This window comes from Pelophylax lessonae (assembly GCF_965119305.1).
Source record: "Pelophylax lessonae genome assembly, chromosome: 4".
NCBI lineage: Eukaryota > Metazoa > Chordata > Amphibia > Anura > Ranidae > Pelophylax > Pelophylax lessonae.
In genome coordinates this window covers 196,914,230-196,937,927 of record NC_138771.1, presented here as the reverse complement: position 1 = coordinate 196,937,927, position 23,698 = coordinate 196,914,230, and the positions used below count along the sequence as shown (strand labels likewise).

The 23,698-nt window shown below is 41.7% G+C and overlaps 1 protein-coding gene across 1 annotated transcript in view; it reads left to right on the top strand.

Moving 5' to 3' along the window:
* LOC309552584 (chloride anion exchanger-like) overlaps positions 1-23,698 on the top strand; it is a gene marked incomplete at both ends in the record, with an annotated part of 131,519 nt that overhangs the window by 22,013 nt on the left and 85,808 nt on the right. Inside the window, 4 exons of the mRNA XM_082253531.1 lie at positions 138-290; positions 8,745-8,827; positions 15,845-15,992; positions 16,137-16,250. Of these exons, the coding sequence (XP_082109657.1) occupies positions 138-290; positions 8,745-8,827; positions 15,845-15,992; positions 16,137-16,250 (498 nt within the window). The remainder of the gene's footprint in view (positions 1-137; positions 291-8,744; positions 8,828-15,844; positions 15,993-16,136; positions 16,251-23,698) is intronic.

Genomic DNA, 23,698 nt, shown 5'->3' with positions numbered 1-23,698 from the left:
TTAATGTATTTGCTAAAGTTTTGGTGATTATCCTAAACATTTTTTGTCAATTAGGTACAGTTTCATTTTTTCTTTTCAGTTTGAATTCATATTTCTACACATTTGTTTTAATTGTTGCTATTCTGTATTTGTTTTAGGTGCTTCATGCAATTTTTTATAATTTACGAATTACAAATATCGCATCTCTAATTATTTCCATTGTTGTAATGGTTGTAGTTTATGTTGTGAAAGAAATCAATGATTATTTTAAAGCAAAAATGCCTGTTCCTATTCCAATTGAAATCGTACTGGTAAGTATCAGAATTTCCTACTGCATAAAATCATTATAAACATGTCTCTTATTTTTATTTTTTTTCCTCAGATACTGTATGACTATGCTGGGATTATCTTGACAATTTTACTACTCAATAAAGTTCAAATAAAAGATTTTTTAGACTTTACTGCTGTTAGGGTTTGTCTAGCCATACAGATTAGAACTTGTTGAACCAGGATGCAAACACATTTTTTGTTGCTAACAGGCTTTCCATGTGGCATTGGTGAATTACAGTAGGGCTAATAATGTGTCTCTAATAGTAGGTGGATTTAGAAAGGGATTGATAATATTAAACCAAAAAATAAAATCTAAAAACATACATTTTTTTTTTGTTTTGGGTTTTATTACCCTTCAAAGTATATTTAAAACTACATATTCTAAGACTATCCAGAGGGTGACAATGTTGCTGCATAATTTAAATGCAAAATGAACAGCATTGTCACCCTATTACAGGAAGAGGAAACAGCAAATCTTTACTATTATTATTATCAAAGATGTACATATTGGCAACAGTTTACAGCACTTTACAACTAAAGGTAAAAAAATATTCAAGACAAGAGGGTTAGGGGGTTAGGGGAGCTCTGCTCATGAGAATGTACAATTTAAAAGGGCAGGGCAAGTCTTACAACAAGGTAATGACTATGTGCAGATGAGCTGATAGAGAAATTATTAAAATGTCAGTTGTTAGGTAGAGGGGGGAATAGGCTTCCTTGAAGAGATGAGTTTTCAGGGATCACCTAAAGGCAGACAGAGTAAGAAATAGCTATACGCGGGGCAGAGAGTTTTAGAGGAGGAGAGAGGCTCTGGAGAGGTCCTGAAGGTGAGCATAGGAGGAGTTGTTGAGGGAACTGGAGAGCAGAAAGTCTAAGGAGGACTGAATATCATGATTTGGGTGATATTTTGAGACCAAGTTGATGATATAGCTTGTGGCAGAGTTGTGAATGGCTTTTCATGATATTGTTAGGAATTTCTATTTTTATTTGTTGAACAAATGGAAGCCAGAAAGGGATGGTGGACGCTGCACAACTGCTAAGGTGGATGAGTCTGGCAGCAGGATCCATGATAGTGGATAGCTATGTAGAGGTAGGCCAACAAGAAGGTCCTGAAAACAAAGGAATGAATTCGTAGTTTGGCAATTCCATTGGTTAAAAGGTGTAATTTGAAAATGTTACAGCAGTAAAGGTGACAAGTTTTGGACAGTGATTGGATATTGGGCTAAAAGGAGAACCCAGAGTCCAAGAACATGATTAGCACCCTGGCATGAAGGGAGGGACAGATAGTTCTGCCATTCACCCCAATGGTAAGAGGGAGGAAAGTGGGGGTGGTATGTATATATACACTGCTCAAAAACATGAAATGAACACTTTGATAACACATCAGATTCCAATGGGGAAAAAGATCATGCTGGATATCTATACTGATATGGACTGGGTAATATGTTAAGAATGAAAGGATGCCACATCATTTGATGGAAATGAAAATGATCAAATTACAGAGGACTGAATTCAAAGACACCCCTAAAAATCAAAGAGAAAAAATGATGCGGTAGGCTGATCCATTTTTCTGAAATGTCATTGCAGCAACTCAATATGGCCCCCACGTGCTAGTATGCATGCCTGACAATGTCAGGGCATGCTCCCAGTGAGAGGAAGGATGGTGTCCTGGGGTATTTCCTCCCAGATCTGGTCCAGGGCATCACTGAGTTCCTGAACAGACTGAAGTGCACTCTTGCGGCATCGGATGGACCAAAACATAATGTCCCAGAGGTGTTCTATTGAAATTAGGTCAGAGGAGCATGGGGGCCATTTAATGGTATCAATTCCTTCATGCTCCAGGAACTGGCTGCATACTTTCGCCACATGAGGCCAGGCATTGTCATGCACCAGGAGGAACCCAGCACAATGGGTCCAAGGATTTTATCCGAATACCCAATGACAGTTAGGGTGTCATTGTCTAGCCTGTAGAGGTCTGTGCGTCCCTCCATGAATATGCCTCCCCAGACCATCACTGACCCACCACCAAACCAGTCTTGCTGAACAATGTTACATGCAGCATAACGTTCTCCATGGCCTTCTAGACCCTTTCATATCTGTCAGGAGCAGATACTGGCGCTGCAAATGGGTTAAGGACCTTCTACGGCCCTGTCCAGTTCTTCTAGAGTAACTGCTTGTCTCCTGGAATCTCCTCTATGCTTTTGAGACTGTGCTGGGAGACACAGCAAACCTTCTGGCAATGGCACGTATTGATGTGCTATCCTGGAGGAGTTGGACTGCCTGTGCAACTTCTATAGGGTCCAGGTATCGCCTTGTGCTACCAGTAGTGACCCTGACCCTAGCCAAATGCAAAATTAGTAAAATACAGTCAGAAAAGATGACATTTCAGCAAAATGAACTAGCCTGCTGCATACATTTTTCACTTTGATTTTTAGGGTTGTCTTTTATTTCAGCCCTCTGTAGGTTGATATTTTTTATTTCCATCAAACAATGTGACATCCTTTTGTTCCTAACACATTACCCAGTCCATATCAGTAAAGAATGCAACTTGAAAAATAAATTTTATTAAACATCAGTTGCTTGTAAAATGCTAAAAATAATATTACATAGAATGTTGTGAAGCTTCGAACAGCAATAAAACCATAATCAGACAATTAAATATTTCAATAATAAAAAGGCTTTCCACTAGAAAAGGGGAAATACCATTAAGGCTCAGTTTCCACTATTGCGACTTGTTGTGTGACTTGACACATGTCAAGTCGCACAGCAATTCAAAAGCCATTCATTTCAATTTGGCCCGTTCTAACTGCTGCGACTTGAGTCGCAGCGACTTAAAAAATCATTTTTGCACTACTTTTGGGCCGACTTTAGTGCGACTTGTCCCTCATAGAAGGAAGGTCGCACTGAAGTCCCCAGAAGTAGCCGCAAACAAGTCTACTAGAAGTAGCGTGACTTTGTAGCCGCAATAGTGGAAACATAGCCTTATTGCAAATATACATGTATTACAAGTCCTCTGTACTGATGAGCAGCTCCCTCTAGTGGACACTTTAGTAAGTAGCCACTGTTTTTAACATAACGGTCATTGTGCATAACCGTGTCATGAAATAAAATTAACAAATTAAAATCACTCCAAAATGTATACACTATAAGCAACAGGCTAAATGAACAGGGTGTGTACACAAATAAAATAATTATTGTCAATAAAACAATTGATATCCAAATCAACGTTCTATCTATTCAGAAGGGGCCAATGTATTCATAATGTAGAACCAGCAAATCTCCATTATCGAGATCTCGCGGGTTCTAGTACAACCCCTCCAATTAGTTTTGTTTCTCCATAGCCATAAAGCTCAAACCCGAGGGATCTCAATTATGTTACCTCCTAAAGTGAGCTGATAGGCTGAGGGTACATAAACCTTTCCTAATATTTTAGACGTGCTCCCCATTCTGGTGGTCCTACCAATGTAATGTTTATTGCAGGAACATTGGAGGAGGTATACAACATGTCTAGTTTTGCAAGTAATAAAATCTTTTACTACATATTCAATACCGGTACTGATTGAGCTAAAGGTAGTACATTTATTTTTTTCTAGAGCCATCTAGTTTGTAGATTGTGCAATTGTTACATGGGTAAAAGTCTTTCATATTTTTAAATAAGTCTGCTCTCGCTGGGGGTTCAAAAACATTGAGTGCTATTTTATCCCTTAAAATGGTATTAAAGATTTGCTTTTTTTTAAATAACAAACATGTCATACTTACCTGCTCTGTGCAGTGGTTTTGCACAGAGCAGCTCAGATCCTCTTATTTTTGGTCCCTCTCTGGCGCTCCTGGCTCCTCCCCCACGAGCAGTGCCCCTAGAGAAAGCCGCTTGCCTAGGGTTGCCACCTCATCCCTTTAAAACTGAACACATATGAATTACACAGGTTCGTTCGTGACGTTCGAAGGGGGGTGGAACCGGCGGCAAATTCAAATGTAAAACACACCAAACACACTGATACCATTCAAAATAAAATAAAATCACATTACATTGCCCCCCAGTGCCCTTTCCTGCAGTTTTACTGTACTTTATTTTTATATATATACGTAATTCTTGCGAATGAGCAGCCCAAACCAACTGTATACATTATATATATATATGTATATATATATATAATATATGTATACATAATATATGTATACATACATATATATATATATATATATATATAATATATATAATAAATGTATACAGTTGGTTTGGGCTGCTCATTCACAAGAATTACATGCAAAATAATGGTACCGCTTTCAGCACCTAAAATCCAAAAGAATCATACCGCCAGGGAGGTTAAAGTGCTAATTGAACTCACTTGGTGTCTTACCTGTGTAGTACTGTCCCCGTAGGCTTGCTGTGTGATGTCTTCTTGGGCCTCCTCTGATTACCTGCAGACAGTCACTTAGGGACAGCTCACTCATCCATCCTTACTCCCAGTTGCTAGTTACTTAATAATCAGTCCAGGGGGTTTGGTTTTATATTTATTGTGGAACTTGGATTGGAGAAGAGAATAGTGGGATACTCCAACTTGAACTATTTATAGTAGATAAGGACAACTCTCAATTGGCCTCATCAGGTTACTTGTGGAAGCAGTCACACTGATTTAACCATACTGCCACTTGTATGGAGGAATTAAGTGTTCTTGCTCTCTCTAGCAAAAGGAGAAAACAGACGCCACTGAGTGTAGCATAAAATTTATTAACATGACATATTTATCAACTCACATGGGAATAGCCTTAGTCCATAGTTCCTGGAGCGCTTCTTTCTTCAGACGTATCTCATCTCCATACGTCGGAGGAAGGAACGTAGTGCGCATGCTCCAAAGCGCGTTACGTAATTTCCGGAAGGCTTGCAGTTCACCGCTGCCTTTGCCTGATCCAGCTCCTTCACGTCTTTCCTGTAATCGTCATCACCCGGCTGCGGGCCAGTCGAAAGGCAGACATACATGATACAGAAATCGATCCAGGAACTATGGACTAAGGCTATTCCCATGTCAGTTGATATACATGTCATGTGAATATATTTTATGCTACAATCAGCGGCGCCTGTTTTCTCCTTTTGTTGCCAGCGGGATTTCCGTCTTTTGCCTGCCAGAGCTGCCCTGAGTCCTACACCAGCACCTGTAGAGCATATGCTCCAGTAGTCCCTGATTGTCTCAACCAATTGTTGCTGCACTGGGGTCCTTTCTCTTTGGCACAAGCACGCAACATCCCTCTTGTCTTGCTCTCTCTAGCAGCAGGCTTAATGCAACTACATTATCTTCAGGACACTCTCTAGCATACCCTTGACTGACACTCATTCACTGACTCTTTCAGGACAGGCCCCATTACACAGATCTGTACTCACTGTAGGCAGAATCAGATCCTTTCCAGTGTCTTTCTTCCAGTCAGCTCTGCAGGACCTCTGGGTTCAGATCCTCTCTGACTCTTAGGCCCTCAGGTTGACTACCTGAGGATGCATGGCAACTTCTACAGGGGAGAGGCAGACATCCAATCCCTCCAGGACCCCGCTCCCCAGCTGAAAGACCCCGAGCAAATGTGCCCTTGGCATTTATACAGTATCCCAGCATGCACAGAGGCACTTTCCTCTGCCAATCACCAGGGCTGTACTAAATGCCTGTGCACTAATTTGTCAGATTTCCTCCCACTGTCCAATATGCCTCCCTATTGGACCAGTGTGAAACACTTCAGACAAACTGAACTGCACCTGAGCACCATCAGCAGACCTCACTAGCAGATCCTGCTCTCTGGTAGATTTACCTAGTGTTCTTTTTGGTAAGAAGAAAAGATCCAAAACTATACTCTCTTTTTAGCACCTACCTAGGAGGGTGCTACATCTGCATTAAATTAGCCTCAGAACCTGTACAATTCATATGTGTTCGGGTTTAAAAGAATGAGGTGGCAACTCTACGCTTGCTCTGTTAGCACTGCTGCGAGCTTGCTCCCAAATTGCTGCTCTATGCGTCCACAAAATACATAGACCCCTGGCTCAGTGACACCCCCCCCCCTCACTCTCTCTCTTTATTGGCTCACTGGCTTTGATTGACAGCAGTGGGCGCCAATGGGCTCCCACTGCTGCCTCAGCCGATAAGGAGGGAGAGTTCCAGGACAGCCAAGGAGTGGCAGCCTTTAGAACCACTTTAAGTTAGATGATCAACGAGAAATTACTGTAAGGTGTTCAGGGAGTAATGTGTTCAAAATAGGGTCCCTCTGCAAAATATCCTGATATTTGAATATTATATTTCTGTTTCTGTTTAAATTGAATGAAAAAATTAGTAATAAAAGGGTAGAATACATCAGGATTAGTGTATATAAGGACTTCAGTTAAATCAGTAAACCTGTCACAAGAAAATATGGAGGCTGCCATTACTTCCTTCCTTCTGGAAGGTAGGATAAAAAAAAATCAAAATATACACTATTGTTTCTAGGACCCATACATACAACCATGGCCGCTGATAGGGGAAAAACCACCAGTCCTCCTGTAGGGGACCCGGCCACACAGGGGGGCCCCAAGAGCATGGGGAATCGGTACGGTCGGGTGGAGGGGCAATTACAGAAGGAAGCCCTGTGCCGCTCTCTACAGCAGCTAAAAGCTTGTTTCTCCCCCTCCTGCCAGTTTTCACCTGCTGCAGGAAGAGACACAGACACAGGGCATCGTTCCTGTAATTGCTTCTCCAACACAATCCCCCTCCCTGTTCTGCCTGCTCCTGATCCCCCCTTCCTGTGTGCCCCCCTTTCACTGTGCAACTCCCCCCTGCAGCGCTGCAGGCTTCCCTGTCCTGTAAAAAATAACAAATTGTAAAAAATAATAATAATTAAACATTGTAATAAATAATTAAAAAAAAAAAATGGTAAACATTTTCAACCTTTAAAAAAAAAAGGGTTACAAAACAAGTAAAGAAGGGCTAATTCACGCAGGTTCTCCGTTATGTTTGTGTTCGCAAATAATGATTTTAGTGTATTTTTAGTGAAAATATTGCCTTGATAAATTGGGTGGGGGGCCTGCCAGGTAGGCAGCAGCCCTGTATACAACACATAGTACACACATGCGTGGTATTGATGCAAATCATCAGAAGTAGGAGAATTAATTTTGGGTTGTTCTTTGCTGGTAAATTATGTTAATAGCAAGACATACACAGCTACATTTAAAGAAATAGATATATATTTTATGACAATTTTGTGCTAGTTTTGCTTTGATAATTAAAGCGGAGTTCCACCCGAAATTTATACTTACCTCCATCTTCTCGCTCCCGGTCACCTGAAAAACAAATGGATAATCGCAATTTTTTTTTTTTTTCACTTACCTTTTAGAGAAAATATACTCACCTTACTTCCTTCTTCCTCCCCTCGGCGGCCACGGCGATTCGTCACTTCCTGGATTTTGCAATGATTCCTGGGAGCTGAACGTCATCGCTCCCAGGAATCATTGCGCCTGCACCGGCCCCGACGTCAGTTCCGGGGCGCGCGCGTCATTCCCTTCTAAACAGCTTCTGGGCATGCCCAGAAGCTGTGGAGGGATGACGCGCGCGACCCGGAAGTGACGTCGGGGCCGGTGCAGTGCATCGTGGGACCGAAGAAGGAGGAAGAGGACCGAAGAGGACGCGGAAGAGGATCGTGCTGGCTTCAAGCTGCCCACACCTGAGATGGCAGCGCTGGAGAAGACAATTTCAAGGTAAGTATTTATCCTGAAAGGTAAGTGCAACCCGGGACAGATCAGAGGCTAGCCATTGTGGAATGTGCTAGCCCTGACTGTCCCGGGGGTATTTTTGTAAAAAAATGTATAACCAGGGTGGAACTCCGCTTTAAAACACATCAGATATCCATTACCATTTACCACCAAATGAAAGCCCAATTTGTCCTAAAAAAAACAAGGTATAATCTACCTGAATATACTAAGTAGTTGCTATCATAGGTACAGTTTTACGTTGTACTAACACATATCAAAGTTGCAAAACTGTGCTCAGGCATTAAGCTTTGTTTTGCTTTGCCATGAAAGGGTTAAGGAACCCTAACAACCTGCAAAAAATGTGTCAAAGACGTGACAAAAATGAATGTACATGCATCTCTGTTGCATTTCCATTCAAGTCTTTGGCCCAAAATCATGCTGCAATCACAGCAAAGTTGCACTGGAACCTGTTCCAAAAATGTGCTGTGCTGCATTGATGTGAACCATAAAGAATAATGTGATTTCCGTTGCTATCCGATTATGTTAAACTCAAGTTACATCTAAAATCGCACTAGTGCGAACCCAGCCTAAATCTGAACACATGCTTCATTGGTAGAGTTAGAGGTTCTCAAATCAGCCATCAAATACATGTGCAGAACTATGTTGTTTTTTGTTTGACTTTAGCTGCTTATTTTGGCTTGTCACCTTACAAATTATTTCATACAGACATTTTATTTTGCAGACAATAATTGGCACTGGAGTGTCTTATGCATTTGATTTCCAAAACAGATTTGGTGTACAAATTGTAGGAACAATTCAGAGAGGGTAAGGATTTCATTTAATGTATTGCTGTTTGATTAATGACAAAGTATGGTGATATTACATGCAAACACCAGCATAATCTATGCTCACCATACCCAATACTACGTATAGCACCACTCAAGGTGTTCTGGTAAATCCGGTGTCTCTCAGAAATATAAGGATGCATGCTGTCTAATGCCTAATCCAGAAAACAGGGAAGTATAAGGGGATGAGAGAAGGCATCAATCACTGGCTCAACACGTGAAAAGAAATGTGAACAGCCTCAGCCTTAAAGTAATTGTAAAATAGATACAGACTTACCCTAGCTCTACCGCATATGTGGAATGAATATGGAACTGAGTGTCGGTGCTCAGGCTGCAATGTCCAGATGCATGCAATTGCTTCCAAGTAACAAGAAAAGCCGGCACATAAATGCTTTGTTTTGATGCGATTTATTCCAGCATGACAGCAGTATACAACATTGAAAAATTCTAACGCGTTTTGGCCGTAGCCTTACTCATAGCATCATAGCTTATAGCTATGAGTAAGGCAAAGTAATTGTAAAGTCTAATTTTTTTCTATAAAAATAACCAATATGTCATACCTACCTCCTCTGTGCAGTTGGTCTTGCATGGAGCAGCCCACATCCTCCTCTTCTCGGGTACCTGGCTGGAGCTCCTGGACCCTCCCTCCTGTTAAATGCACCGACAGCAAGCAGCTTGCTATGGAGCCACCCGAGCTAAGCTGCAGCTCCATGTATCCATTCAGACACGGAGCTGCTGTTCAGCCTCGCCCCCTCTCTCTCCTGACTGGCTAACTGACTTATTGACAGCAGCAGGAGCCAATGGCGCCGCTGCTGTGTGTCAGTCAATCTGAGGGGAGAGGGATCCCAGACAGTAAATGGACTTCGCTGGACATCGCTGGATAGAGATAGGCTCAGGTAAGTATTAGGAGGGGTGAGTGGGGCTGCTGCACACTGAAGGCTTTTTATCTTAATGCTTAGAGTGCATTAAGATAATAAAAACCTTCTGCCTTTACAACCCCTTTAAATCAGCATTATTTGCAGACAACGTTCTAATTTTCACTTCAAATCCAATAGGGGATATGCCAATACTACAAGATATTTTTAATATCTTTAAAGTGCTACTAAACCCACAACAGTAAAATCTGTCTGTAGATGCAGAATTGCATGCTTGTTATACTCACTGTGTAACTTAAGTGATTTATCCTCTGCATTGTGTTAAAAGGCTGTGTGATCCTGTATGGACAGATCCTCCCCCTCCTGCACATTCACTCTGGACAAGTCCAGATAAGCCACAGTAAGTTTAGTTCAGCTGCACATGCTCAGTTTGGTCTCTATTGCTGGAGAGAACACTTCCTGGTTTTAGCTGAGCTATTCAGGTCACATGGTATTGACATCACACATGTGGGCGTGTATACAGATTCTAAATGACAGCTGTAACACAGGGGCTGTTAGCTCCAGTGGTAGATTCGTTTTCAAGGCATCCAGGTCAGTGAGCACTTTGGCTTTAGGGCATGGCAGTCCATTTTTATTAAAAGGCATAAAGAAAGTCCATAACATACAGCCAACATATGATAAACAGAAAATGCTAGCCTACCTGGCTCTTAAGCTCTCCCTCAGCTTTTCATTAGCAAGACCTCTGCTCTTTATGCTTTTCCCCAGACCATGAATACTCCGAAGCTGACAGCTTCACTCTGGCCTTAGTCCTCAGGCCATCAGATGTCTCTTACAGACACACAAGTGCTATGGCTGCCACCTGCGGCCTCTGACTCCTAGAGACCTCCTGTCTCTCTTGGGTGGTCTTCCTAAACCTTCATTATAAGGGATGCATGCACCTGAGCACACACACTGCTGGTCATCCACAAAACATGGACACAGGGTTGGGGATTCCATCCCACCCAAGACACTTTGGAATCTCCAAACTACAGAGCCCCATCCATGTATTCCAAAACCTGGAGAAAGATACAAATCTGCACATCTACGCTCTGTAGTTCTGCACGGAGCCAACGTGCCAATGTGCACACTCTGAGTCTTGACCTGTCACACAGCCCAGTCCCTCCCTCCTCCTCCATGCCCAGTAATTAAAAAAAAGAACACAGTGGGTGGGATGTCACATCTTGATTGATTGATGATTTTTTTTTTCTTGGGAGGGTACATGTGATCAGCACAGAGCCAATCAGCACTGTCCAGACATGTTCAGACATAGAATTAAGGGTCTTGAAGCCTGATAGGACAATCATGGGAGAAATGAAAACTTCTCCTACAAGCTATCAGCACTCATTAATACAAGTCACAAGATTGCTCTAATTGCTATATACAGCTGATGAGAAAAGGTATTTATAAGTTTATATTTACTAAAATAATTGCATTTCCATGTTCTGTGTACTGTGGGAGACCAGATATAGTGAATGCAGGATTTGGGTTTAGTAACACTTTAAGAGCTGCACAAGATTCAAAATAATTTTTTCTAAAAGTGAAATTTTGCCATTAAATACATCTAAATCAAAAGTATGGGCCTCTACTTCCCCATTTTAAATATCTACTCAATATATCACATACCTAGGAATAGAAATAGGAAGAGAGACTTCATCACTTTATTTTTTGAATTACCCACCACTTATTTCTAAAATTGTATCAGAGTTGGAAGCATGGGTGAGTCTTCCAATCTCACTTTTTGGGAGGTGTCATCTTTTTAAAACGGTCTCCTTCGCTAGACTTTTATATCCAATGCAGACCATCCCACTTTTACTCAAACATATAGACATCAAAACAATAACTAAGCCATAACATCCTTTAATGGCAATCAAAAAAAAAAGGCGCATCTCTATTTCCAAGCTATATCTCCCAAAGAATGAAGGGGGATTAGGTCTTCCTAACATTAGGTTTTTTAATCGGACATGTCTTTTGAGGATTGGTATAGATTGGGTATTAGAAAATTCTAACTACTCAATTAAGACACTAGAGGCAGCACTGGTGTCTCCCCTGAATCTAACAGCTATACTGCATTGCAACCCTAAAACTCTACCTGATAAGCTACAAAACAATCTACTTTCATGGGATGCCCATGTCACATGGCGTACAATTAGGGGACCTCTAAAACTGCCATTGATGATCTCTAAAAATCTTCTCAGCCAATCAGGAGAGAGATTCCCAGATAGCTGAGGCAGTCCTGGACATCGCTGGATAGAGAGGGGGCTCAGGTAAGTATTAGGGGGCTGGGGGGGGGGGCTGCTGCCCACAGAGGGCTTTTTATCTTAATGCATAGAATGATAAAAAAAAAACTTCTGACTCTACAACTCCTTTAAGCTCCTACTGAGCCCTATCTCTGTTGCATTTTGCCCCGCTAACCGAGGCTTAATTATAGAGAAGGAGAGGAGTGGAACAAGACAATTCTATTTATATATCATCAGCCGGTCATAAAGCATACGATTAATTGTGCAAACAACATATGGAAACAATGCTGAAAAAATGTTTTTTACCACTTAACCACTTGCCGACCAGCCGCCCTAGATTTACTGCGGCAGGTCGGATCTATTACGCAAAACGACGTACCTGTACGTCGCTTCGTGCAACAGATAGTGAGGGCGCGCACACGTCCTGAATTGCCAGAGGGGGAGCCAATTAGCGGGTCCGGTGAACGCAATGTCCGCCGGCCAACCACAATTGCTTCCCATGGAGACAGAATGGCGGTCTGCCAATGTAAACAAGGTAGACCGCTGTTCTATCAGAGATGAACACAGGGATCCTGTGTTCCTCCTATTTAGGAACACAGGTCTCTGTGTTCATCCAGTGAGTACAACCCCTACACAGTTCGAAAGCACTCCCTAGGAGCACATTTAACCCTTTAGACCAGGGGTCTTCAAACTATGGCCCTCAAGTTGCTCAGGAATTACAATTCATCATGCCTAGTCATGTCTGTGAATGTCAGGGTTTTACAATGGCTCATGGGATGTGTAGTTCTGCAACAGCTGGAGGGCCGTCGTTTGAGGATCCCTGCTTTAGACACCCCTGGAGTTAACCCCTTCCCTGCCAGTGTCATTAGTACAGTAACAGTGCATATTTTTAGCACTGATTACTGTATTAGTGTCACTGGTCCCCTCAAAAGTGTCAGTTAGGTGTCCGATCTGTCCACCACAAAAAATCCACCTACTAAAAATCGCTGATTGCTGCCATTACTAATAAAAAAATAAATAGATAAATAAAAATGACATAAATATTTCCCCTAGTTTGTAGATGTGATAACTTTTGCGCAAAAAAATCAATATACACTTATTGGGATTTATTTTATTTTTGATATTTGTGATCCAACTCTTCCAGGTAGGGGGCACGGATATGCGCCACTAGTGGCTTAGTTCTGCTGTGATTACACACAGTGGAAGCCAGGGGCAGCTTTTGGATCAGGGGGCAAGTACAAATCAGAGGCCCATGGTGCAGCAACTTGGCTCCCCCCCCCACTCTCCCAATCTTCCTCCTGCCCCCCATTCCAAGCTAAAGCCCTGCTCCAGATTCTCTCTACTTACCATCAGAATCTGGGATTCTCGACCTGGCCAGCAGGGGGAGTTTGGGGGTTGCTGGGACAGAGGCAGAAGAGTCTCCAGTGGGGCATGGAACCGGCCTCTGCTCAGACACAGTTTACACCATCCATGCTGGGGGGGAAGGGGGGGGGTCTGTGCTCTGTCCTTGTCTTCAACCCACACTCAGTAGGTCAGTGGCAGGGGCTTTTTACTTCTCTTCACCAGGAATCCTTTAGGTCTGTGGCAGAAGCAGTGCAGCCTTTTTACAGGGCATCAGAGCAGCCCAGGGGGCAATTGCCCCCCTGCCTCCTGGCGCAGTCCTTCCCTGGTGGAAGCCAACCTGTGGTGTGCCTGATGTCCTCCAGCACCCACCAATCATTAGGCAGAACAGCGATCTATCTCAGTGATGTCAGTGATGGCGAACCTTGGCACCCCAGATGTTTTGGAACTACATTTCCCATGATTCTCCACTACACTGTAGAGTGCATTAACCCTTTGATCATTCCTAATGTTAACCCCATTCAGCCCGTGTCATTAGGACAGTGACAGTCCATATTTTTTAGCACTGATCACTGTATAAGTGTCACTGGTCCCCAAGAAGTGTAAAATTAAGTGTCAGTTAGTATCAAAATGTCCGCTGCTATATTGCAGTCCCACTATGAGTCGCTGATTGCATTCATTACTAGTAATAAACAAAATAAATAAAAATATAACGTTTGCACAAAAATAAATCAATATATGCATATAGGGATTTTTATTTTTACCAAAAATATGTAGCAGAATACATATTGGCCTAAATTAAAGAAATTTGATTTTTAAAAAAGTTTTTATTGGGTATGTTTTATAGCATAAAGTAAACAATATTGTGTTTTTTTTTTTTAAACTGCCAGTCTTTTTTTGTTTATAGCACAAAAAAAAAAAAAACCGAAGAGGTGAGCAAATACCAGCAACAGAAATTTCTATTTGTGGGAAAAAAGGCCAGAAATATTATTTGGGTACAGCATTGCATGGCAGCGCAATTGTCAGTTAAAGTAACGCAGTGCCGCATTGCAAAAAAGGGCCTGGTCATGAAGCGGGGGGGGGGGGGGATCTTCCGGAGGTCAAGTGGTTAAAGAGATAGCTGCCTCCAGACAATGCTGTGACCAGATTATGATGACAGACTTTTAAATATATTACAGCAAAAAAAAAACCGAAATAATCCACTGAATATGTTATATCATCATTGACTGGAAGATTGCATGAGGTTTGTTGTTTTGGAGTTGAGACAATTAATCCAAAAAGGAGAAAAGTAAAAAATGTAAATGAAAAACGCTGTACTTCATTAGTAAGCTAAAGAAACAAAATGTAGTGGCTGTATAAGATGAAGGTGAAGCACACTGCGTAAAAAAAATGTATATATATATATTTTTTTTTTTTTGTATGCATAAAGAGACACAATCGCTGTCAATCCTGCATCATAGAGGACAGCAAAGAAGAAAAAATTAAAAAATACATATTTTTAAATCTATTAGAAAAAACTAAAAGACTAGAACTAGTTCTCTCTGTCTCTATTTCTGTTCTTCTTGCGTCTTGCTAAAGGAAGAGATTGTGCCATGGTGTTGAAACCCTGCAGTGTTAGATCCCTAGAAAATACCCATGTTTTCTATAAATAATTCACCATTTCAAAAATTAAAATTAAAAAGGTAAACAAGGGATATAACATAATCCTAGTTACCTTTAAACAGGGAAACCACTAGGCTAATAGGCTGTAAGGCTAAATTTAAATGACTGAAAAAACTGGTCAGGTTAAAAAATTTACATATTCTACATCAAGAAAGGAAACACATAGATAACATTAGTAGCAAGGAAATGTAAGGTATACATGCCCTTTAACTTAACATAGATCTGTGTCGCTACAGCCAATGAAAAAATACCAATATGATCCATAAAGCGCTGTGCAAACTGTTGGTGCTATATAAATCCTGTATAATAATATAATAATGATCAGCTCAAGAGGGGTGGGCAGGAGGGACAGTTGCCCTGGGCGCAGTAAAGCAAAGTGGCAAAAAATAGATGCAGGGTGGTACACCCATTCTATTGCATATATTATTAGTGGGGGAGGGGAGGGCGATTCTGCATCCTTGTTCTGAGCGCTGGATGACCCTGTTCCAGTACTTGATCAGGTATCTTTACTGAAGATAAATCCTGTTTCCAGCAGCACAGTGTTTTATCAAGCTATGCTGCAAACATGCTGTTCCTGGTCACCACTAGAGGGTGCTGATAGGACACCAGCGACCTACTTGCCTACTTTGCATTGAGCTAAATGGTAAACCTGTTTCCTAAGAAGAGGGCTTTTTCCAGTAAAAGTGATCTGTCATTCTGACATTTTCAGACACTGCTGGGACAAAAACAAATGTAATATTTTTAGGGAAAGTGCAATTATACCTTCTTTTTAATACCAGCTATTCAGTAGAATGAATTATGTCCTAGTTGTTTTTTTAATGTACGCAATGTTATTTTTAACAGTTTCGCACCTCCCGTTTCCCCAAGTACTGCTGTTTTCCAAGCAAGCATAGCCAATTCCATCTCTACTGCCATTGTTGGTTTTGCTGTGGCTTTTTCTGTTGCTCAGGTGTATGCAGTGAAGCACAATTATACCATTGATGGTAACCAAGTAAGGCACAAAGTTATATATTCAAATCAATGATTTATATTTAAATAATTATTTAATTAAATATATATTTCAATTCAATTCCCTTTAAAGTGTTTCTTTATAACCAAAACACAAAAACACATGTTTTTGTATGTTCTGTTGTAGGAATTAATAGCATTTGGATTGTGTAACGTAGTATGTGGCGCATTCAAAGGATTTGTAGCAAGCACTTCATTAGCCAGGTCTTCAGTGCAAGAGAGCTCAGGAGGCAAAACCCAGGTATGAATCTCTTTAGCAAACTTACTTACTTATACTGTAACTGCACATATCAAATACCAGACTAGTACACCATAGAATGACCATTTTTGCGTATGTATGACTTACTTTGCCTGTGTTTCAAGCTATACTTGCAGTTGTTCACCTCACAACCATAATTCATGACACCCTATTTGAAGTTATTACTGTTATATATATATATATATATATATATATATATATATATATATATACAGTATCTCACAAAAGTGAGTACACCCCTCACATTTTTGTAAATATTTTATTCTATCTTTTCATGTGACAACACTGACGAAATGACACTTTTCTACAATGTAAAGTAGTGAGTGTACAGCTTGTATAACAGTGTAAATTTGCTGTCCCCTCAAAATAACTCAACATACAGCCATTAATGTCTAAACCACTGGCAACAAAAGTGAGTACGCCCCTAAGTGGAAATGTCCAAATTAGGCCCAAAGTGTCAATATTTTGTGTGGCCACCATTCGTTTCCAGCACTGCCTTAACCCTCTTGGGCATGGAGTTCACCAGAGCTTCACATGTTGCCACTGGAGTCCTCTTCCACTCCTCCATGATGACACCATGGAGCTGGTGGATGTTAGAGACCTTGCGCCCCTCCACCTTCCATTTGAGGATGACCCACAGATGCTCAATAGGGTTTAGGTCTGGAGACATGCTTGGCTAGTCCAAAACCTTTAGGCCCCTTTCACACAGGCGGAACGTTCAGATCAGCCTGTCCGTTTTTTTGGCGGATCTGAACGGTCACCCCTTGCATGTCTATGGGGCATCAGATGTCAGCGGAGACATGCCTGCTGACATCTGATTCGATCCGATCCGTCAAATCTGGACGGATGGAAACCCTATTTTCCATCCTTCCAGTGGATCAGATCGGATGAGAACGGACAGACGGTTCCCATCCAATTCCCCCATAGAGATGCATGGGAACCTGACAGCTGTGTCTCCGCACACAGCGCGGAGACACAGCTGTCATTCTCCTGCTCTTCTCCTGAGATAAACGGAGTCCGTCCGACGGACTCCTGTGTGAAAGAATCCTAACCCTCAGCTTCTTTAGCAAGGCAGTGGTTGTCTTGGAGGTGTGTTTTGGGTCATTATCATGTTGGAATACTGCCCGGTCTCCAAAGGGAGGGGATCATGCTCTGCTTCAGTATGTCACAGTACATGTTGGCATTCATGGTTCCCTCAATGAACTGCAAACTGTTTGCGGGCTTTCTTGTGCATCATCTTTAGAAGAGGCTTCCTTCTGGGACAACAGCCACACAGACCAATTTGATGCAGTGTGTGGCGTATGGTTTGAGCATTGACAGGCTGACCCCCACCCCTTCAACCTCTGCAGCAATGCTGGCAGCACTCATGCTTCTATTTCCCAGAGACAACCTCTGGATATGACGCTGAGCACATGCACTCAACTTCTTTGTTCGACCATGGCGAGGCCTGTTCTGAGTGGAACCTGTCCTGTTAAACCACTGTATGGTCTTGGCCACCATGCTGGCAATCTTCTTACAGCCTAGGCCATCTTTATGTAGAGCAACAATTCTTTTTTTCAGATCCTCAGAGAGTTCTTTGCTATGAGGTGCCATGTTGAACTTCCAGTAACCAGTATGAGAGAGTGACAGCGATAACACCAAATTTACACACCTGCTCCTCATTCACACCTGAGAGCTTGTAACACTAACGAGTCACATGGGAGGGAAAATGGCTAATTGGGCCCAATTTGGACATTTTTATTTAGGGCTGTATTCACTTTGTTGCCAGCGGCTTAGACATTAATAGCTGTGTGTTGAGTTATTTTGAGGGGACAGCAAATTTACACTGCTATAGAAGCTGTACACTCACTACTTTACATTGTAGCAAAGTGTCATTTCTTCAGTGTTGTCACATGAAAAGATATAATAAAATATTTACAAAAATATGAGGGGTGTACTCACTTTTGTGAGATATTGTACATCAGTCAATGTAATATTTATAAAACCAAAAATGTGCAAAACAAATTGGCCACATTGGGAGCGAAGCGGGCACCCATCGCAACACCTCTCGTTTGCAAGAAGAACTGTTGATCAAACCAAAAATAATTTTTTAACAAACAAAAATTCAAACTATTCAACAGGAAAGTCTTGTGTCTCCTTGTCACCTGAGCTTTCTGAGTTAGCTAGAGCCCATTCAACTGATGTAAAAGCGTCATCATGGGCAATTATAGTATACAATGAGCTGATATCAGCTGTTATCAAGAAACTCCAATACATAGGTAGGACGTCCAGAGTTCTCCGTGTTTGAATAGGAGTACATGTGAACAACATTAAGAAAGAGGTTAGAACACACAGCGTCTTGAAGCATTTTAGAATCTGCCACAGAAGGGACCCTAAAGGCCCCAAGTTTTGGGGCATTGAAAAAATAAGGTGACATTGGAGGGGGGGGGGTTAATTTTATTTGACAATTGAGTCAAAGAGAGTCATTCTGGATTTACGAATCCAAGGCTTTGGCCCCTGCAGGCTTAAATGTCCAATTTGATTTAAATTGTTTAATTTCTGGTAGATAATTATTTGTGATTAATTTGGATATTTTTGAATGTTATATCTGTTGTAAAAGGAGATGGCGTGGTACAATTTAACATAAACAATGATTTTTCGTGTGTTTTTTTTTTTGTATTTTTTGTGTGAGGAGGCTGACGTGCCCCTTTAATATTACTATTTGAAGTATAGGTAGGAGTACCTCTTTAACATCTTATTTTTTTTAACTATATTTTTTATTGTTTTAATCAAATTGTATAAAACAACCAATAAAGAAAAATAAGTAGAAAAAGAAACCTAATTATTTTATAACACTTATAACATTTTCATACATAACCCCAACCTTGTTCCCTCCCTCCACCCCCCCCCCCCAATTTCCCCTATTCTATCAATTTGTACCCATCTTCTAGTATTCCTATAAATTCTACACTTTGTTTTCCCATATTCGTATAAAGTCTCCAGTTTCTTTAAAGTCTTTCCACATTTTCCACTTAGCTAATGTAGCACTGCCCCCTAGAGGACTGCTGGATATAACACTTTCTGGATTCCCCTGGGTTGCCCGTAGCAACTGGTTGCAGAAACGTATCACTTTAAGTCCTTGGCTCAGTCATTAATCAGTCCAGGGGATGTTGTTTTGTAGTTTTATTTAGAACTTGGATAGGAGAAGGGATGAGTGGGATACTCCAACTGATAACTATTCACAGTATTGAGGACAACTGACTCTAGGATGTGGCAATGCCACTGCTTCACTCTGCCACTGAAGTGAAGATACTTTAAGTCCCGTCCACTGACTCTATCCTCTGGAGTGGTCCCCTTCCTGGGCAGACCCCCAGGCAAGTTCCTCTGTATTCACGGACACTGTTTTTCTACAGTCACGGTTGCCTCCAACTCCACCCGTCAGCTTTCCTGGACCTCTGGATTCAGCCCCACACTCTGGTTCACCAGGCCGACTGCCTGCGACCACCATCCACAGCTACAGGAGAGACAGCCGTCACCCTCCTTCCGGGACCTGGCTTCCCGCCCAAAGACCCCTTGCCACATGTGCCCTGGGCTTTTATATCCTATCCCATGATGCACCTCTCCTGTGCCAAACTCATGGGATAGATATCAAAGCCGGTGTGTCACTGGCTGGGTTTCCTCCACTGTCCAACATCCCTCACTATTGGACACAGTGGGGACACTCCCTCAGCCCAGATGAATCAGACAGTGGACACATGGAACAGGCCTAACTATAAATCCTGTTCCCTGATAAGCAGACAGAATATAACTTTGGCCTGCTGCTCTGCTGATAAGCAGCCAGAGCCAAAAACTATACTGCCTATCTAGCACCTGACTAGGAGGGTGCTACACTAAAAAGATATCAGTCATGTCTTCATCTCTGCAACACATGTATTCCATATTATAAATATATTCCACTCTCTTACACCATTCCTCAATAGCGGGTGCTTCTAATTCAAGCCATCTCTTTGGGATTGCTCCCTTAGCACCATTAAGTAGATTTGGAACAATTGTATTTTTATACTTCTTTAAGGAACCATCTACTCTATAAAATAAACATACCCAAGAGTCATCTACAACTTTTTCTCCGGTGATTTGATTAATAAGGATGTGCGTATCTTAGGGCATTCCCACCAGATATGTACCATTGTACCCTCAAGCTGACATCTCCTCCAACACCGTTCCGACTTCTCTGGTTGATATCCATGTACAATGATTGGCATTAAATACCATCCCGCTAGACATTTGTAATTCGTCTCTATGGTGTTTACGTCTTTAGCAGTACAGTGGACAGCTCTCCGCATGGTTTCCTCTCCCTGAGCCTCCAAGACTAACTCCAAATTTTCCCAATTCTCAATAAATGGAGGCCTCCTCAATCCCACCAGATCAGTAAGTATCCTATATACCCAAGACAAACCATGTCTTACCTTCTTTTGCGGATCGTATAGTTTTTCCATAGGGAATAATTCCTTTCCTGATCTGATGGGTTGTGTGGCAGGGAACAAAATGTGATAATTGTCTATAACTCCATTCATTCAGTGTCAAATTTCTCTTCGTGTTAGGTTTGTCTAAAAACATAATCTTTCCTTTGTGTATTATATCTTTTAGTCTTAGGTCTCTTAACCCTCCCCCAAATTTTTTCTCTAACCCAGGTAAAAAAAATGTTGTGCCCTCTAATGGTAATAATGGACAGTTGTATTCCCACCTGGCCTGCTTATAAAAAGCACCCCAGGTTTTATGCAACACTCATCATTTTGTCAGTCTCCTCGTGTATTTTCCTATACTTTGGTGGAATTCAATTATTCTTATCTAATTGTGCTTGACTTAACAAAAATTCCAACCCTACCCATCTTTTTTCTAAATCCCTCTTTGTCCAATTTATCATTTGTGAAAGTATAGTTGCTGTGTAATATCACTTAATATCTGGTGCCCCTAATCCCCCTGCTAATTTATCCCTGCTGAGAGTCGCCCATTGCACTCTAGGTGTTTTCCCTTGCCAAATATATTTCAATAACATAGCTTTTAATGTTTTAAAATAGGCTGATGGAATAGCAGTTGGTAACATTTGGAATTTGTATAGAGTTTTAGGTAAAATTGTCATCTTGAACATGTCAATTCTACCCAACCAAGATATTGGGCAACTAGATATTTTCCTAATGTTTGACCTTATCTCCTCCAGCAGAGGTATATAATTAGCTATTTCTAAATTTTCCAAAGATGATGGTTTATTTATCCATAAATATTTTATTTTGGACTTCGCCCAGGTAAATGGAAATTCACTCTACAAGGCCTGTTCTTCTTTTTTACTCTGTCCAATGTTTAATATTTCTGATTTAAATGTGTTTATCTTAAAATTGGATAATTTTCCATATTTCCTTAACTCTTTAATGATATTTGGCAGACTAATTCTGGGATTCCTCACATAGAATAAGACGTCGTCTGCATAAGCTGCAACTTTATGTTCGTCTTGTCCAATCTTCACCCCCTTTATATCTCCATTATTCCTGATTGATGCCAGTAGGGGTTCCAATGACAAGACGAATAATAAAGGCGAAAGAGGACAGCCCTGTCTAGTCCCATTCCACATTTCAAAGCTTGATGACTGAGTGCCATTCACTTTTGCCGAGGCTGTTGGACTTCTATATAAGGCTCCTATCCAGCAGTTCATCCTAGGACCAACCCTAGGGATTCTATTGTTTCAATCATGAATTCCCAGTCCACTCTGTCAAATGCTTTTTCAGCATCAATTGACAGCAAGAGGGCCGGGGTCTCATGCTTTTTTTGCCCAGTGTATTAACAGTTGCGTTCTAATTCCATTATCTTTTGATTCTCTGCCCGGTATAAATCCTGTTTGATCAGGATGGATCCATTCTGCCATCAGAGCTTTCAATCATGCCGTTAGAATTTTTGCGTACAGTTTTGTATCTGTATTTAACCACTTTACCACTAAGTACTGTAATAGTACTGCGGCAAAGTGGCTTGTTCCCGTCTGACGACGTAGACCTACGTCGCCAGACTCCTCCCCTGTAGGCGGCGCTCACGCGCCGCCGGAGGCGCGCTCCCGCTGTTTTCATTCACAGCGGGAGTCGGGCCAGGGGAGGAGCAGCGGCGATTGCCGCTGCTCTGCCCCGATCGTCGGGGATCTAGTGTGGAGATCCACCCGCCTGTGTAAACACAAGTGGGCGGATCTCCTCAGTGACAGGGAGTGACAGATCGGAGTGTTCAGCATAGCTGGACATCCGATCTGTCCCTGTCTCACACAGTCACCCCCCCCCCCCCCACACGTCAGTAAGCACCAGGCATACATTAACCCCTCCCTCTCCAATAAAGTTAACCCCTTCCCTGCCAGTGTCATTTTTACAGTAACAGTGCATATTTATAGCACTGATTACTGCAGTAATGTCACTGGTACCCCCAAAAGTGTCAAAAATGTCAGTCAAGGGTCCGATCTGTCCGCCGCAATGTCACAGTCCCGCAAAAAAAATCGCAGATCACCGCCATTACTCGTTAAAAAAAAAACACCAAAAATGACATAAATCTTTCCCTTTGTTAGTAAACGCAATAACTTTTGCGCAAACCAATCAAAATACGCTTATTGCGATTTTTTTTACCAAACATGGGTAGCAGAAAACAAATTGGCCAAAAATTTAAAAAAAAATTGTTTTTTACATCTTTTTTGGGGGGAATTTCATATAAAAAAATGTGAAAAATATTGTTATTTTATCAAAATAAACACTCTTTTTTTGTTTATAGCGCAAAAAGTAAAAATCGCACAGGTGATCAAATACCACCAAAAGAAAGCTCTGTTTGTGGGAAAAAAAAGGACGTCAATTTAGTTTGGGTACGGCGTCGCACGACCACGCAATTGTCAGTTAAATTCGCACAGCGCCGAATCGCAAAAAGTGGCCCAGACGTAAGACAGCAAAATGCTCTAGTGGTAAAGTGGTTAACAGTGTAGTTGGTCTATAACTGGAACATAAGGTTGGGTCTTTACCTTCTTTAGGGATTACCCTTATATTTGCTTGCGATGGTTCTGTTCTCATTTTTCCATCCTTACTAGTGTTGAGCGAACACGGACTGTATTATTCGTGTTCGTACCGAATAATTGGATTTTTTTTACCCGAACACGGACACGGACACTTTACTGTATGTTCGGGTAAAAATCCGTGTTCGGTCGTTTTATTTCCGGGTTTTGCATGCTTTGGCGCTCTTTTCATGGCGGGCTTTCAACAGCCAATCAACAATCGTTTAACTGGTGTGCCTTAAGCCATCCCAGCCATGCCTGCAAATGTCTTAGTAGCTGTGATTGGCCGTCTGAAGCATGTGACCAAGTCTTTATAAGTTCGAGGCAGCCGCCGCAGCAGCGTCATTCTGCTGCTTAGCTAAGGGACAGAGCACACATCAATGTGCTG